A 14,094-nucleotide genomic window follows, 5' to 3' on the forward strand; every position below is an offset into this window, starting at 1 on the left:
TAATCTTTGGGTAGTGGCTTAGTCCCTGGAACCTCTGGTTGGTTGGCATTGTTGTTCATATGGGGTCTCAAGCCCCTTCAGCTCTTTCAGTCCTTTCTCTGATTCCTTCAACGGGGGTCCCATTCTCAGTTGAGTGGTTTAATGATGGCATTCGCCTATGTATTTGTCATATTCTGGCTGTGTCTCTCAGGAGAGATCTACATCCGGTCCCTGTCAGCCTGCACTTCTTTGCTTCATCCATCTTATCTAGTTTGGTGGCTGTATATGTATGGGCCACTTGTGGGGCAGGCTCTGAATGGGTGTTCCTTCTGCCTCTGTTCTAAACTTTGCCTCCCTATTCCCTCCCAAGGGTATTCTTGTTCCCCCTTTAAGGAAAGAGTGAAGCATTTGCATTACAATTATTTTTTAAATTTAAATATATTTAGATCATATTTTTCCACTCCCCCATGTATTTCATCATCTTCTTACACATCCAACTTTAAGTTCTTTTGCAACAAACAAAACTGAATACAACAAACCTCACCCATACTAAGAAAACAAAATAAAATCGCACCTTAGTTCAGGTTACTATTGCTTCCACAAAATACCATGACCAGAATAACTTGGGGAGGAAAGGGTTTAACTGGATGACACTTCCACAGTAGTTTTCATCATTGAAGGAAGTCAGAATAGGAATTTAAACAGAGCAGTAACCCGGAGGCGGCAGCTCAAGCAGAGGCCATGAAAGAGTGCAGCTCACTGGTTTGCTCCCTGTGACTTGCTCAACCTCCTTTTTTATAGAAGCCAGAACCACCAGCCCAGAGATGGCACTGCCCTTAATAGGCTGGGGCCTTCTCCGTCAAACACTAACTGAGAAAACAGCCTCCAGGCTTACCTATTACCCCAGTTTATGAAGTCATTTTATTAATTGAGGAAACCTTCAGATGACTTTAGCTTTTTTGAGGTTGACATTAAACTATGCAGGACTATATCCAAATGTGAAATAGTAAAATGGACCAAATTTGGGCTAAAAAATTATGGAAATGTACACACAAATAAATAATATAAGATTCATTTGTGATTCGGGCATTCAATACAATTAATTAATTTTTAATTGAGTATAGAGGTGCTTGGCTGAAATTATTACTAACCAATAAATTGAAATATAAAAGCACAGAAAGAAATAAAAAGAAACAGGAAAATTATAGAATAGTGACTATAATATTTAATTGCTTTTTAGTATGTGTTTAAAATTTACCTCTTGTAATAAAATCATTTCAGACTAGTTACAAATAGGTTCTAAGAGTAGTCTATTAATAATGAAACGTCCTAAAACACGACTTTTCTCTGAATAAATCATAGTCTTCTTCCAAATGAATAAAAACAGGCCACCTGCAAAAATTAAAATACATATATTTGTAGATAGTTTAGACATTATAATCGCTATCAGAATATCAAAATATATTATTTTTACAATTATTGAATTTGCAACATACTTGCAATTTACTCCTACTTGACTTAGATTTGGCAAAGTATTTGAGAAAATCCATTGTGTTGGTAATCTGACAGTCCAATGAAAAGTCCCTTAACCAAGACTCATAACCATTATAAATTTATTAAGCAATACTTTAGGTATAATACAGAAAATTACAAATATTTCTAAACACGGTTATTTTATTTTGAAAAGCTTTTCAGAAACATAGTGAGATTCTTTCTACTCCTATGTAAGACATTGACTTAAGGTTTGAATACTGTGTGAGAGAAGCACTTGCTTCTATCTGACTGATATCAGAATGGAGTTCTGGCAACTTAATGTCCTTGAGCCTCAGAGTCAGTCTATGCAAAGATAAGTAGAAACAATGAATCAGCAGTTTTCTCTAATATTAAATACATTTAAATGTTTGAGTGTGTGAGAGTAATGGAATTATTAATAGTTTAATATTTTATTATTTACAAGGATTTATGAGCTTGAATGGATATATGTGTATCATATGTATACGGGATCCTGCAGACGCCATAAAAGCACCTCTGATCGCTAAGAACTAGAGTCGAAAGTGTTTGTGAGCCATTGCCCTCGTACTAGTAGAGATTTGTTCCTAGATACTGAGTCATCTTTCTAGTCACAGTAATTTAGTATATTTAAGGAAAAGGATTTTATGTAGTAGATACAGAACATCCAGAGGAGCTGGATGTTATAGAGTTCCTGAACCTACATCAGATTTGATAGGATGTCTTTAATTTGGACAGTTATTTAATTTCACAAAGTGCTGATAGCATTACTTATGTCACACAGACAAGGAATAGGTAATGCTGAGAAACTGAGTCTTCTGTAGGGAAGAGCACACCGATTGGTTAACCAATACCAAGTGGACAGCCCTGATACCATACATACAAGTACATTATTCAGACTGACAGATTGTACTCATGTATTTAGAATAATATATGTATTTTCATATATATGTATATATATGTAACAATATTGATGAACAACGAGGTCATGAATGTGAGAAAGAGAATCAAAAGAAAGAGGAGGTTATTAAATTATATTAACCTCAACAATAAATCAGTCATTATACAAACATTTAAGAACTAAGGTAGATTGAGGAAAAACTTGAATAATCAAAATAATCATTCTGGGATTTATTTGGCGTGGTGTAGATGCCATCTACTTGCCATCTGCCTTTGCGATTTGTTTTTTACATTTTACTTAGTTGTCAATGTGAATGTGCTGTGTCACATACATGGAGGTTAAAGGACAAGCTGGGGAGCTCATTTGTCTCTTCCTACCGTGTGATCTTGAGGTAGAGCTCAGACTACCAGACTTGCACAACACACACTTATGACTCCGTAGTTTTCTTCCCACCCTCACACACTTGGGCTTCCAAATCTTTCCACAAATGTTTGAATATGTAACTATATTTATATCATTACATTGATGAAAATATACCACAATGATTTAGATGGGTATTTTATTGCTTAATTAATGAGATGCTAAGCTTCTTCAAATTTTATAGTTATATTCTATTTATCAAAGACAGAGTAGAAAGACAGTAAGCCCTATTGAGTGAACTATGAAGCATTCAGATCTCATGTGACTTTGACACATTTGGTTCCACTTGTTTCTCAACATCATACCTGTGATTTTATTTAGCTTAGAAAAGAGTTGTACTAAAGCATAAAATGCTTTTTCCCGTAGGCTGAAGTCCTTTTCCACAACTGGATTCTCTCTGTCTTTCAGTTGCCTGTGTGGGAAACCTACAAGGAATTCTTTTGAACTATTAAAATGTGAGGGGTATATTGTGGCCTCACAAAACTCCATGGTGGTTAGGAAGTCCAGGGCGAATTTTCTCTCAGAGTCGGAAGAATACCAGGACCTAAAGAACAATTTCAACAGGGTGTGTTAAAAAAAATCCATTCTAAATAAAAACTAAAGACCAAATGTTTACTTTCCTCCCGTGTTCTATTCCTTAGAGCTGTTAAGTAATTTCATGAATAGTTTACTCATCAAGCAATTGTGAGCTGTGGATGCTGGGAAATGAACTCTGATTCTGCAAAAGCAGCGCATGTTCTTAACCACTGAGCCATCTCCCCAGCTCCTCAATTTATCCCCGATGCTCCATTGTTGAATTTCTTCTGTAATTTCTGTATAGTCAGTTTTCTAATATCAGTGTTTTTTACAGAAAAAGGTTAGCTATAAATATAATAATGTGCCCCAGTGTAACAAGCAGACATTCATAGATGAGGGTTCATCTGAAAAGGGAACAAAACATGTACTTAATGGCAAACTAAATATGACATATCGCAATGTACCTTCCTAAATTTCATTTGGGACTGACAAAGACGTCAGTTTTACGAGTGAACAAATGTGAACAAATATCAATATCCTTCATAAAGGCTTAAACCTATCTTCATTTTAAATTAAGGCATATTAATTAGAGATAATTAGTTTCACAGAGAAGTTTTCATTCCAATGAGTCATATATAAGCCCATCTTTTGTTAATCATAATCCAAAGTTGCTGTTAAGTATGCAAAAGTCAGCTGCTAATATGATTGTCAAGAAAAAGAATAAATCTCCCTAAGACTAAGATAATAGTACCCACAAGAAGTTGCCCTACGAATATGTCTCTATTGTCCAGAACATGATCTGCAATGTTCAAAACAATTAAAAGTAATTAGATGAATATCAAGAAGATATAGGTATTCTATTTCAATGCTACCAGTAATAAACTTTAAGAGTATTTTAAGAAACCCTAAATAACTATTAGAGCATTACATATCAAGATATGAAAGAATAAAATTTTAAAAAGGATTGTCGAATAAAAAGTAATGAATTGTAGCAGAAAATTGCTTTGTGAATATTATAACTAATATATTTAACATATAAAAATACTTATTTTAAACTGATTATTTAAAGATAACTCTTCTGATATTCAACTACATGTCTAACATTTATTCAATGCTCAATATTTTTTGTTATATATTAACAAATTTATAGCTTTGTAAGAAAATCAATATATTAAAGATTAATAAAAATATCTCAGAGCAATGTACAACCAACTCAGATACATAAAATTACCAGATTAAGAACAAGGACATCCTCAGTTTTGCAGGCAAATGGATGGAACTAGAAAATATCATCCTGAGTGAGGAAACTCAGACCCAATAGAACATGCATGGTGTGTTGTCACTAATAAGTGGTTATTAACCAAAAAAAAAAAGTACAGAATACCCACAGAACTCGAAAGGGTCAGCATGCTGAAGGGCCCATGGGGACCCCTCAGTTCCAGTTGGGAGGGAAAAGGAAGAAGAAAGCAACCACAGAAAGGGAGGAAGGATGAGACGGGGAGGGAAAGGGGATGGGAGTGAGGGGAGAGGAGAACATGATCTGGTACTGGGTTGGGGAAAAGGACTGAAGTCCTGAGGGCCAGCAGAAAGAATGGAAACAGGTGACCTCTGGAGGAAGGAGGTTGAGAGGACCTTCCAGAATGTACCAGAGACCTGGGAAGTGAGAGACTCTCAGGACTCAACAGGCAGGACCCTAGATGAAATGTCCCACAGTGGGGAGAGGGAACTTGTGGAGCCGACCTCCTGCAGAAAGATAGCACATCAAGCAATGAAGATGGGGGGTATGGTGGGGAGTAGGAGGTAAGAGATGTGGAACAGTTGGAGGGTGGACCTGGAGGGAAATTAAATCTGGAGTGTAAAAATAAATAAGTAAAATTAAAATAATTGAAAAAAAGACTACCAGATATCAGACATTATTATGAGCACAAATGACATACATCCGTATAATACCAAGAGATTTACAATTTCCATAATCTTTATATGGAATTAATTTTGTATTGGAACAAAATTAGCAAAAAATTATGTATAAAAAGTCATCACCATTAAACCTTTTCACTAGAAAGGCATCACTAAAGAGTGAACCAGAGACCAGAATTGAAGAGAAATCTGTATCACAAATTTCGTTCTTGAAGCCAGGCTGTATTTTGGCTGAAGAGTGGTACAGCTAAGTGAAATGTGGGTTAAAATCTTCCCACCTTCACATCTCGGTGACTTCACACATGGCATCTGTACCCATGGTCGTGGTTTATGGATGCACAGGTTCAACCAGGCAACAATGAAAATAAAATCATGAAATACTGCCGTTCTGTTGTACATGCATAGACATTTCTCCTCCACATTTCTTAAGCATCACAGAACAATAATTTCTATAGCATCACTGAGCTAGGTATTATAATTAATCTCAAAAAAATATAAAGCATGCAGAAGAGGATGCATTTAAGAAAATACTTAATTTTCATAAATTATTTGAATATCAATTGTTTTACTTTTTCCTATTGTTTTGAGAGTGTTTTTACATTGTATGGGTTGAACTTGCTGGGAGCCTGCCCAGTCCTAGAGGAACCGGTGCTGAAGTAGGACACAGCTTCGGATGCAGTTCAAAAGACTGATGATCTCTTGTCTTTTAACCCTTTCTTACTGCTCTGTGCTTTCTATTAACTGTTTGTCATTGTTCTGTGCTTCATTAAGCTGTGGGAAAACTTAACTGTCTCTTTATTATTTACTTTATAATTCTCTGTGCTTGATTAGGCACTGGGAAACTCAACTCCGACTTACTTTATATACTTACTTTATAATTTTATGTGCTTAAGTACTAAAACTTGACTACTGTTTACTTTGTAAACTTACTATATAATTCTCTGACAATTAATATATGCTGTTTAGGAGTCGGGAATTCAGTAGAAGATTTATTACTAAGGTTCATTTCTCCATTTCCCAGAAGCCTCACCTCTCACTGACCAGGTAATGCGGAGGCTTGGAGCAATTAACGTTTGTTGGACCAGAAAAAGAGAGTCATGTTCGGAAAATACAAAACTTACACAAGCAGATACGCATAAACACACACATTCATACATACACTCCCATACATACATATAATTTGACTACGCCCATCTCTCTCCTCATCAACTTATAGACTTGTGTGCATATACATACTTACACCTGATATATATATATATGTGTGTGTGTGTGTGTGTGTGTGTGTGTGTGTGTGTGTGTGTGTGTGTATGTATGGTGGATGGAACAAAAACCCAATTGCCATCCTTCTGGGTGAAAAATAAGCTCCAACCATAAGAAATAAATTAAAGAAAAAAGAAAACCAAGTCGATAAGGAAAGAGCCCTTTTCTTGTCAGTAAGAAGAAGCGCTGCTGTTAAGCAAAACCCAACCTCATGGTAAGAAGAACCTGCCTATTCTCTCTGCTTTCTCTTCAGCTCCTCATGCTCTGTTCTCCTCCTCCTCCTCCTCCTCCTCCTCCTCCCCCTCCTCCTTCCCCTCCTCCTCCTCCTCTTCTTCCTCTTCTTCTTCTCCCCCTTCTCTTCCCCCCTTCTCCTTCCCCTCCTCCCCCTCTCCCTCCCCCTTTTCTTTCTCTTCTTTATTGTCACTGTTTCTAGTTCTTGTTTCTTTTCTTTTCTTTTCTTTTTAGGATACATGATCAAATGGTATTCTAGTGATCTCTTTTCAAAAGTTCACACAAAGGTCAAAAATAAATTCAAATAATAAATCAAATACGAGGCAACAACTGAGATGTTTGCAAATGTTTTCATTTAGATTAGTTATCTAATTAAACATTCATTATCTGTCATTAGCTCCCCAGGTTCAATGGGAGTTTAAATGAACAATTCTTTTATCTAAGTTAGCACAGTGTATCAAGAGGCAAATCACTTGCCTAGTGTCTCATTAGTATTGACGTTTTGTATAGATAAACCCAATAAATATTTTATTTTCTTTCCTTGAATAAATCATTTATTCCACTTTATGATCTTTAGTTATGAGATAATAGTTCTACGACCAGATAAAAAAGGAATGTTTTCTTAGATCATAAATTTGTTTGATGCCTGCTTTCTATCCTTCTGCAAATAGCTTGTTATACATGAAGACTTGAAGGATCTTAAAGTGTTCAATAATTACTATTATATTCCTAGGAATTATATGGAATCACTATCAGGAATTAAGAAACCATCAACTTGTCTACATAGCATTGCTAGAAAAGAGTATATCATTGTTGATCTAAAGAAAATCTGCCTAATAAGCTGGGCTAATGCACAGGAATTTTTATATTAATTTTAAAATGGGAGGAAAGGCATATAAGCTTCTAGAATCAATCCTGAGGTGATTTCACTCAAGGCCTTGCCTCCCACAGCTCATGCATAATACTCCATGCAAAGTAAGTGGATCATCTTAGGAAAGTCACCTGCTAGCCTTTAGCCTATCCTGACATGACCTTGTGAGTGCTAGAAACAGCTCTGTGTCACAATACCCAACAATATAGAAGTTTGTAATTATATAGAACCCAACTCCAGCATTCTATGGATAGTAATGGAAAGTGTGTGTGTGTGTGTGTGTGTGTGTGTGTGTGTGTGTGTGTGATCAGAAATCAAGAACAGAAAAGTATTTCTGTATTCATAAAACATTGCTTATGCCTAACAAACTACCTTATTTTAATTGGTATTATCACAGAATGGTATTGACCTGTTTCTGAAAGATCTGAAGAAATCCAACAAACCTTTTATTTTATTCTTTTCTGGTATACCAAGTAACTCAACTGAATAGCAGACAGAAATGAAAAAGCAGCTTCCTGAGACATTCTAGAAAACAGGACAACCAAACGCTGAGACAATAATTGTATACATTATTGCTTAAAGGGCCGGGAAGTAATGAACAGATGGCTACATCAGAGAATCGTTGTCTTACCTGTCACTGAACTTCCACAATCCAACATTGACAGCTGCCCGATGGGCCTTCCACATTAGAAGGGTTGCTGTGGCTTCATCTGTGCCGTACACAGGAGTATCAACTAGTGTGGATACTGGCTTCCTGGACTGCAGGTACTGCAGAATAAACAATGGGCAATATGAGAAGAGAACGCATATCCTACTTAAATAAACTTAGTAACTGCTAATCGACTGCTAAAACCTACTACTTTGAAATACTGGTCTATTTAATTGCATAGAAATGTATTGTTATCAAGAGACATTTAACGCTTTAAGGTGTCATTTACTTTTGTCACTTGCTTTACATGCATCTTATGTGAACTTACTGGCATAAATTTGAAATTATCATATCAATTTAAAAATATTTACAAATTCAGTCATACTAATTGACTGCTAATTATCAATATTTCAGGATACCAACTTGAATTCCAGGAGAAAAAATATCATTCTATAATTCTAGTTTATATCCTACATAAACATCAAGTTCAGTAAATTTTGCAATTATGACCGCAATGGAAGCATTTCTGTCTTCAGATATGTGAGTCAGATAAAAAGCAATGATTACGTTGCTTTACCTTATACAGAGTTTTGGCTGCCTCCAATGCTTGTGGGTATGTGAAATTGCATTCTTCAAGAGAGTAACAGAAGTCAGGAATCTTTTTGCCTGGAGATACAAGAGCTATCTGATGTCCTAAATTCTCCAAAACACCTGTGTCAACTGAAGCAAAGGCATTCATAGCGAGCACAAAGAAGTTGATGTCTGCAACAACAGAAGAAAAGTGTCTAGAATTACACATGACTTAGTCAAAATGTGGTTAACAAAATAATTTAGGCGCTACTTAAATGATTTAGTCACATGCACCACAAGCTATTGTACTGAAATTGTTGGCCCTGAGAATCACAACTAGGAGAGCTTAACCAAATTTCATAGAGATAAATAGCACCCAAATCATGTTTGTTTTTTCATTTTGTTATATTGAAATACGTGTCTGTTTTTGTGCTATTATAGTGCTACATGTATACATATTTATATGTACAGAATTTTCTAAATAGCATAATAATAGCATATACAGTTTTGTATGTGTGAGTGCTTTGTTTATACATGTAAGTGCAGTGTGTGGAAGCCTGGTGCCTGTGGAGACCTGAAGGGGCACCAAATGGCCTAGTATTGCTAATAGAAGGTGTCATACTGGTGTTAGGAACAGAATTGCTGAACAATCTATCCATCCCTCTTTCATCAGTATTATAATGACAATTCTAGAACATAGCTTAGAATCTGGTATTGTAATTCTAGCATTGCTTATTTGGGTCAAAACTGTTTTGTCATAACAGTTTCATGCAAATTTGGTTGGGGTTGCACTGAGTCTGTAAATTACATTTAGCAGAGCGATCATTTCCACAGTAACAATTCTACCAATCTATGAGAATGGGACAGCTTCCCATTTTCTTATTTCTACCTCAATCTCTTTCTTCAGAGACTTAACATTTTCTATGTAGAGGTTATTCACTTTCTAACTCAGGCTTACCCACAGATATTTAATTGTTTTTGAGGATATTCTGAAAGAGATTTCAGTAACTGTAATAGAATTAGTTTACTTTTGTTGATTATAAATCATGATCATTATTTTGAAATGTTCATTTATACAGTTCACTTTTCAAATTACTTCTGCAGTGGAATTTATGTGAAGGGTCCTGATAGCCATTGAGATCTATAAGACTCTGCTAAAATGATGTTTTTCTGTAACCCCCAAATAACCAAGCTGGTGGCAATGCGAGCTCTCAAGCAATCATTTTGTCTACTCTTTTTGAGAGAAGAAAGGTTTGGCAAAATAAGGGTTTTACAGAAGACTTTAGGAATCAGTGTATAATAAAAAGGTTTTCAAAACAGAAGAAGCAGGAAGGAAGTTATTTAATTTCTTTCAATGTTTCTCTAGCTGAGGTACGGAAGTGCTGATGTGGTCAGGATTGAATTGAAGCATGTCTCTGAAATGCTCAAACTAGGCTATGGAGTATAAGTACAAATAGAATAAACAGTAGTTAATAGACATGTAGATGAAAGAATGTAGAATAATGAAAAATTCAAATTGTGAGGATATTAGGAGAAAGAAATTTATCAATTTTAACAATTGAGGCAATAATGGACTTTGTACCATAATTCTTCAAAGGCCACAGTGAGAGTTACCTTAATATATGTTTTATACATTTTATTTGTACCAAAGAAAAATTGCAAAAACGTGTATATTCATCGAAAATGACACTGTTTACCTCAGCTGATCAGTTCCACACCATATAAAAGCACTCATCAAGTCTTCAGATTAGGTAAGACATGTAGGAAAATGTAACACTTACCAAACCAGCCACTTCCTGATGATAACAACTTTGGAGGTTGAGAATTATAAGCACTCACAGACATATTGGAAGAGTCTGAAAATCTACCTGCAGAGAAAAAATGAGTAAGTATAAACTATGTCTAGCATGATGTTTGGGCTTATAATAGCGACTGGTAAGAAACAGAGAAGAGAAAAGCAAATGTAGAAAGGTTGAGTCCCTGCTGGTAAAGGCTGGACATGACATTCCACCTGCATCCAGAGGCTTTAGGAGTTGGGAAGCAGTCAGAGAGTCATCTGAAAAATCCCTGTTGACTGAGCTGAACCAGCAGAAGTTTACAGTTTCCATGTTGCCTCTGAGAGCCAAGTCATCCTTCCCAAATAGGACGAGTGCTTTGAACAGTGACTGTAAAGAAAACAAACCAACCTTCTGCAGCAATGTATTGCTCCATTCTGTGCATGGCCTGATTCTATACACAGCCAATAAAGACACATTGGGAAAGGATATCATCAGTTGGGAAAGCTACTACATATAGAAAGTCTCTGTGATAATAAACCTGACTGAAAAACTTTAGAAAATATGCATTGCATAGTAAAATACAGCTAAAGAGAATAAAGAAGAAAATAACCTTCCAGAAACACAGTTCCTGGTATAGTCTCTACTCTCTAATTGATTTCTTCACCATTGTTGTTTCACTATAAGCAGTGAGTGGTTCAGTCATGTTTTCTCCACTTTCCTTTCCAGTCTTGTCGTAGATTTTCTTCCTGTTAACATGAAGCAAAATCCAGGCATTTAAGGAATCCAGGACACAATGAAAAGATCAAACCTAAGGATAATAGGTATAGAAGAGAGTAAAGGGATTTTTCTTTAACTTTTTCTGTATTAATCAAAAGTCACCAGGCAGAAGTATTTGTTGTATGAATTACTTCAAGAAGACTGTTGGGCTGGAACATGGTGCTGGGGGTTGCTAATCTAGAATGCTTATTTCTTCTCCATGCTCTGTGCCTGTGTGGCTCATGAAACAAAGATTTAGATTATAGACTACACTTCTTCTAGTAGCTGAAAGTTTATGTAATGTAAAGTATGCTGTGTGGTACTGCTCAGTGATTTCATTCACTCAACCATAGGAAGTTGTTTACCCTGTAGAGAAATGGTTGTAAGAGCAACAACACTCAAACACATTTAAAATCTTAATAATGACAAAAAGACTTCCTTAGAGAGTATGAAAGTGTACATACCTGTTGAATATAGCTTTCCATAAATTAAGGTGGGAGCCCAGAGGACATTCCCTGTATAATTTGATCCAAACTGCACAAAATATTTGTTTGTTTGTGTTATAAGAATCTTACCAAAAGCAATCTACAGATTCAATGCAATCCCCATCAAAATACCAATCCAATTCTTCAAAGAGTTAGACAGAAAAATTTGCAAATTCATCTGGAATAACAAAAAACCCAGGATAGCTAAAACTATCCTCAACAATAAAAGGACTTCAGGGGGAATCACTATCCCTGAACTCAAGCAGTATTACAGAGCAATAGTGATAAAAACTGCATGGTATTGGTACAGAGACAGACAGATAGACCAATGGAATAGAATTGAAGACCCAGAAATGAACCCACACACCTATGGTCACTTGATTTTTGACAAAGGAACCAAAACCATCCAATGGAAAAAAGATAGCATTTTCAGCAAATGGTGCTGGTTCAACTGGAGGTCAACATGTAGAAGAAGGCAGATCGATCCATGCTTATCACCCTGTACAAAGCTTAAGTCCAAGTGGATCAAGGACCTCCACATCAAACCAGACACACTCAAACTAATAGAAGAAAAACTAGGGAAGCATCTGGAACACATGGGCACTGGAAAAATTTCCTGAACAAAACACCAATGGCTTATGCTCTAAGATCAAGAATCGACAAATGGGATAGCATAAAACTGCAAAGCTTCTGTAAGGCAAAGGACACTGTGGTTAGGACAAAACGACAACCAACAGATTGGGAAAAGATCTTTACCAATCCTACAACAGATAGAGGCCTTATATCCAAAATATACAAAGAACTCAAGAAGTTAGACCGCAGGGAGACAAATAACCCTATTAAAAAATGGGGTTCAGAGCTAAACAAAGAATTCACAGCTGAGGAATGCCGAATGGCTGAGAAACACCTAAAGAAATGTTCAACATCTTTAGTCATAAGGGAAATGCAAATCAAAACAACCCTGAGATTTCACCTCACACCAGTGAGAATGGCTAAGATCAAAAACTCAGGTGACAGCAGATGCTGGCGAGGATGCGGAGAAAGAGGAACACTCCTCCATTGTTGGTGGGATTGCAGACTGGTACAACCATTCTGGAAATCAGTCTGGAGGTTCCTCAGAAAATTGGACATTGAACTGCCTGAGGATCCAGCTATACTTCTCTTGGGCATATACCCAAAAGATGCCCCAACATATAAAAAAGACACGTGCTCCACTATGTTCATCGCAGCCTTATTTATAATAGCCAGAAGCTGGAAAGAACCCAGATGCCCTTCAACAGAGGAATGGATACAGAAAATGTGGTACATCTACACAATGGAATATTACTCAGCTATCAAAAACAATGACTTTATGAAATTCATAGGCAAATGGTTGGAACTGGAAAATATCATCCTGAGTGAGCTAACCCAATCACAGAAAAACACACATGGTATGCACTCATTGATAAGTGGCTATTAGCCCAAATGCTTGAATTACCCTAGATGCCTAGAACAAATGAACCTCAAGACGGATGATCAAAATGTGAATGCTTCACTCCTTCTTTAAAAGGGGAACAAGAATACCCTTGGGAGGGAATAGAGAGGCAAAGATTAAAACAGACACAGAAGAAACACCCATTCAGAGCCTGCCCCACATGTGGCCCATACATATACAGCCATCCAATTAGACAAGATGGATGAAGCAAAGAAGTGCAGGCCGACAGGAGCCGGATGTAGATTGCTCCTGAGAGACACAGCCAGAATAAAGCAAACACAGAGGCAAATGACAGCAGCAAACTGCTGAACTGAGTATAGGACCCCCGTTGAAGGAATCAGAGAAAGAACTAGAGGAGCTTGAAGGGGCTCGAGACCCCATATGTACAACAATGCCAAGCAACCAGAGCTTCCAGGAACTAAGCCCTAAAGACTATACATGGACTGACCCTGGACTCTAACCTCATAGGTAGCAATGAATATCCTAGTAAGAGCACCAGTGGAAGGGGAAGCCCTGGGTCCTGCTAAGACTGAACCCCCAGTGAACTAGATTGTTGGGGGGAGGGCGGCAATGGGGGGAGGATGGGGAGGGGAGCACCCATTAAGAAGGGGGGGGGAGGAGCGGGATGTTTGCCTGGAAACCGGGAAAGGGAATAACACTGGAAATGTATACAAGAAATACTCAAGTTAATAAAAAAAAAAGAATAGCCTAAGTGACATAGAGAGACATTGTATCAAATAACAACAAGCAAGTTGTTGGAAAAAAAAAGAATCTTATA

General features: G+C 36.8%; 1 protein-coding gene across 2 annotated transcripts; it reads right to left on the minus strand.

Moving 5' to 3' along the window:
- Positions 1-1,075: 1,075 nt before the first annotated feature.
- On the minus strand, positions 1,076-11,347 carry LOC148006863 (protein LEG1 homolog). Of its 2 annotated transcripts, none has more exons than XM_087604817.1 (6): positions 10,835-11,347; positions 10,605-10,691; positions 8,831-9,015; positions 8,236-8,372; positions 3,115-3,353; positions 1,076-1,371 (listed from the first exon to the last, which is right to left on the minus strand). In XM_087604817.1, exons 1-6 carry the CDS (start codon positions 11,091-11,093, stop codon positions 1,262-1,264), a joined length of 1,017 nt encoding a protein of 338 aa, XP_087460943.1. In that variant the 5' UTR covers positions 11,094-11,347; the 3' UTR covers positions 1,076-1,261. The 2 variants fall into 2 exon arrangements, with proteins under 2 accessions (XP_087460943.1, XP_087460947.1); XM_087604821.1 differs by having other exon boundaries at positions 1,186-1,371; positions 11,212-11,347.
- Between the last annotated feature and the right edge of the window lie 2,747 nt (positions 11,348-14,094).

Source organism: Rattus norvegicus, chromosome 1, assembly GCF_021556685.1.
Source record: "Rattus norvegicus strain SHRSP/BbbUtx chromosome 1, alternate assembly SHRSP_T2T, whole genome shotgun sequence".
Lineage (NCBI taxonomy): Eukaryota > Metazoa > Chordata > Mammalia > Rodentia > Muridae > Rattus > Rattus norvegicus.

Excerpts from the sequence above, each read along its gene's own strand:
- LOC148006863 (XM_087604817.1), bottom strand. The coding sequence starts at position 11,093 with ATGATATCCTTTCCCAATGTGTCTTTATTGGCTGTGTATAGAATCAGG. Across the intron at positions 9,016-10,604 it reads ATCAGGAAGTGGCTGGTTTG|ACATCAACTTCTTTGTGCTC; the intron begins GTAAGTGTTACA and ends CTGTTGTTGCAG. Across the intron at positions 3,354-8,235 it reads TTGTGGAAGTTCAGTGACAG|GTCCTGGTATTCTTCCGACT; the intron begins GTAAGACAACGA and ends ATTGTTCTTTAG.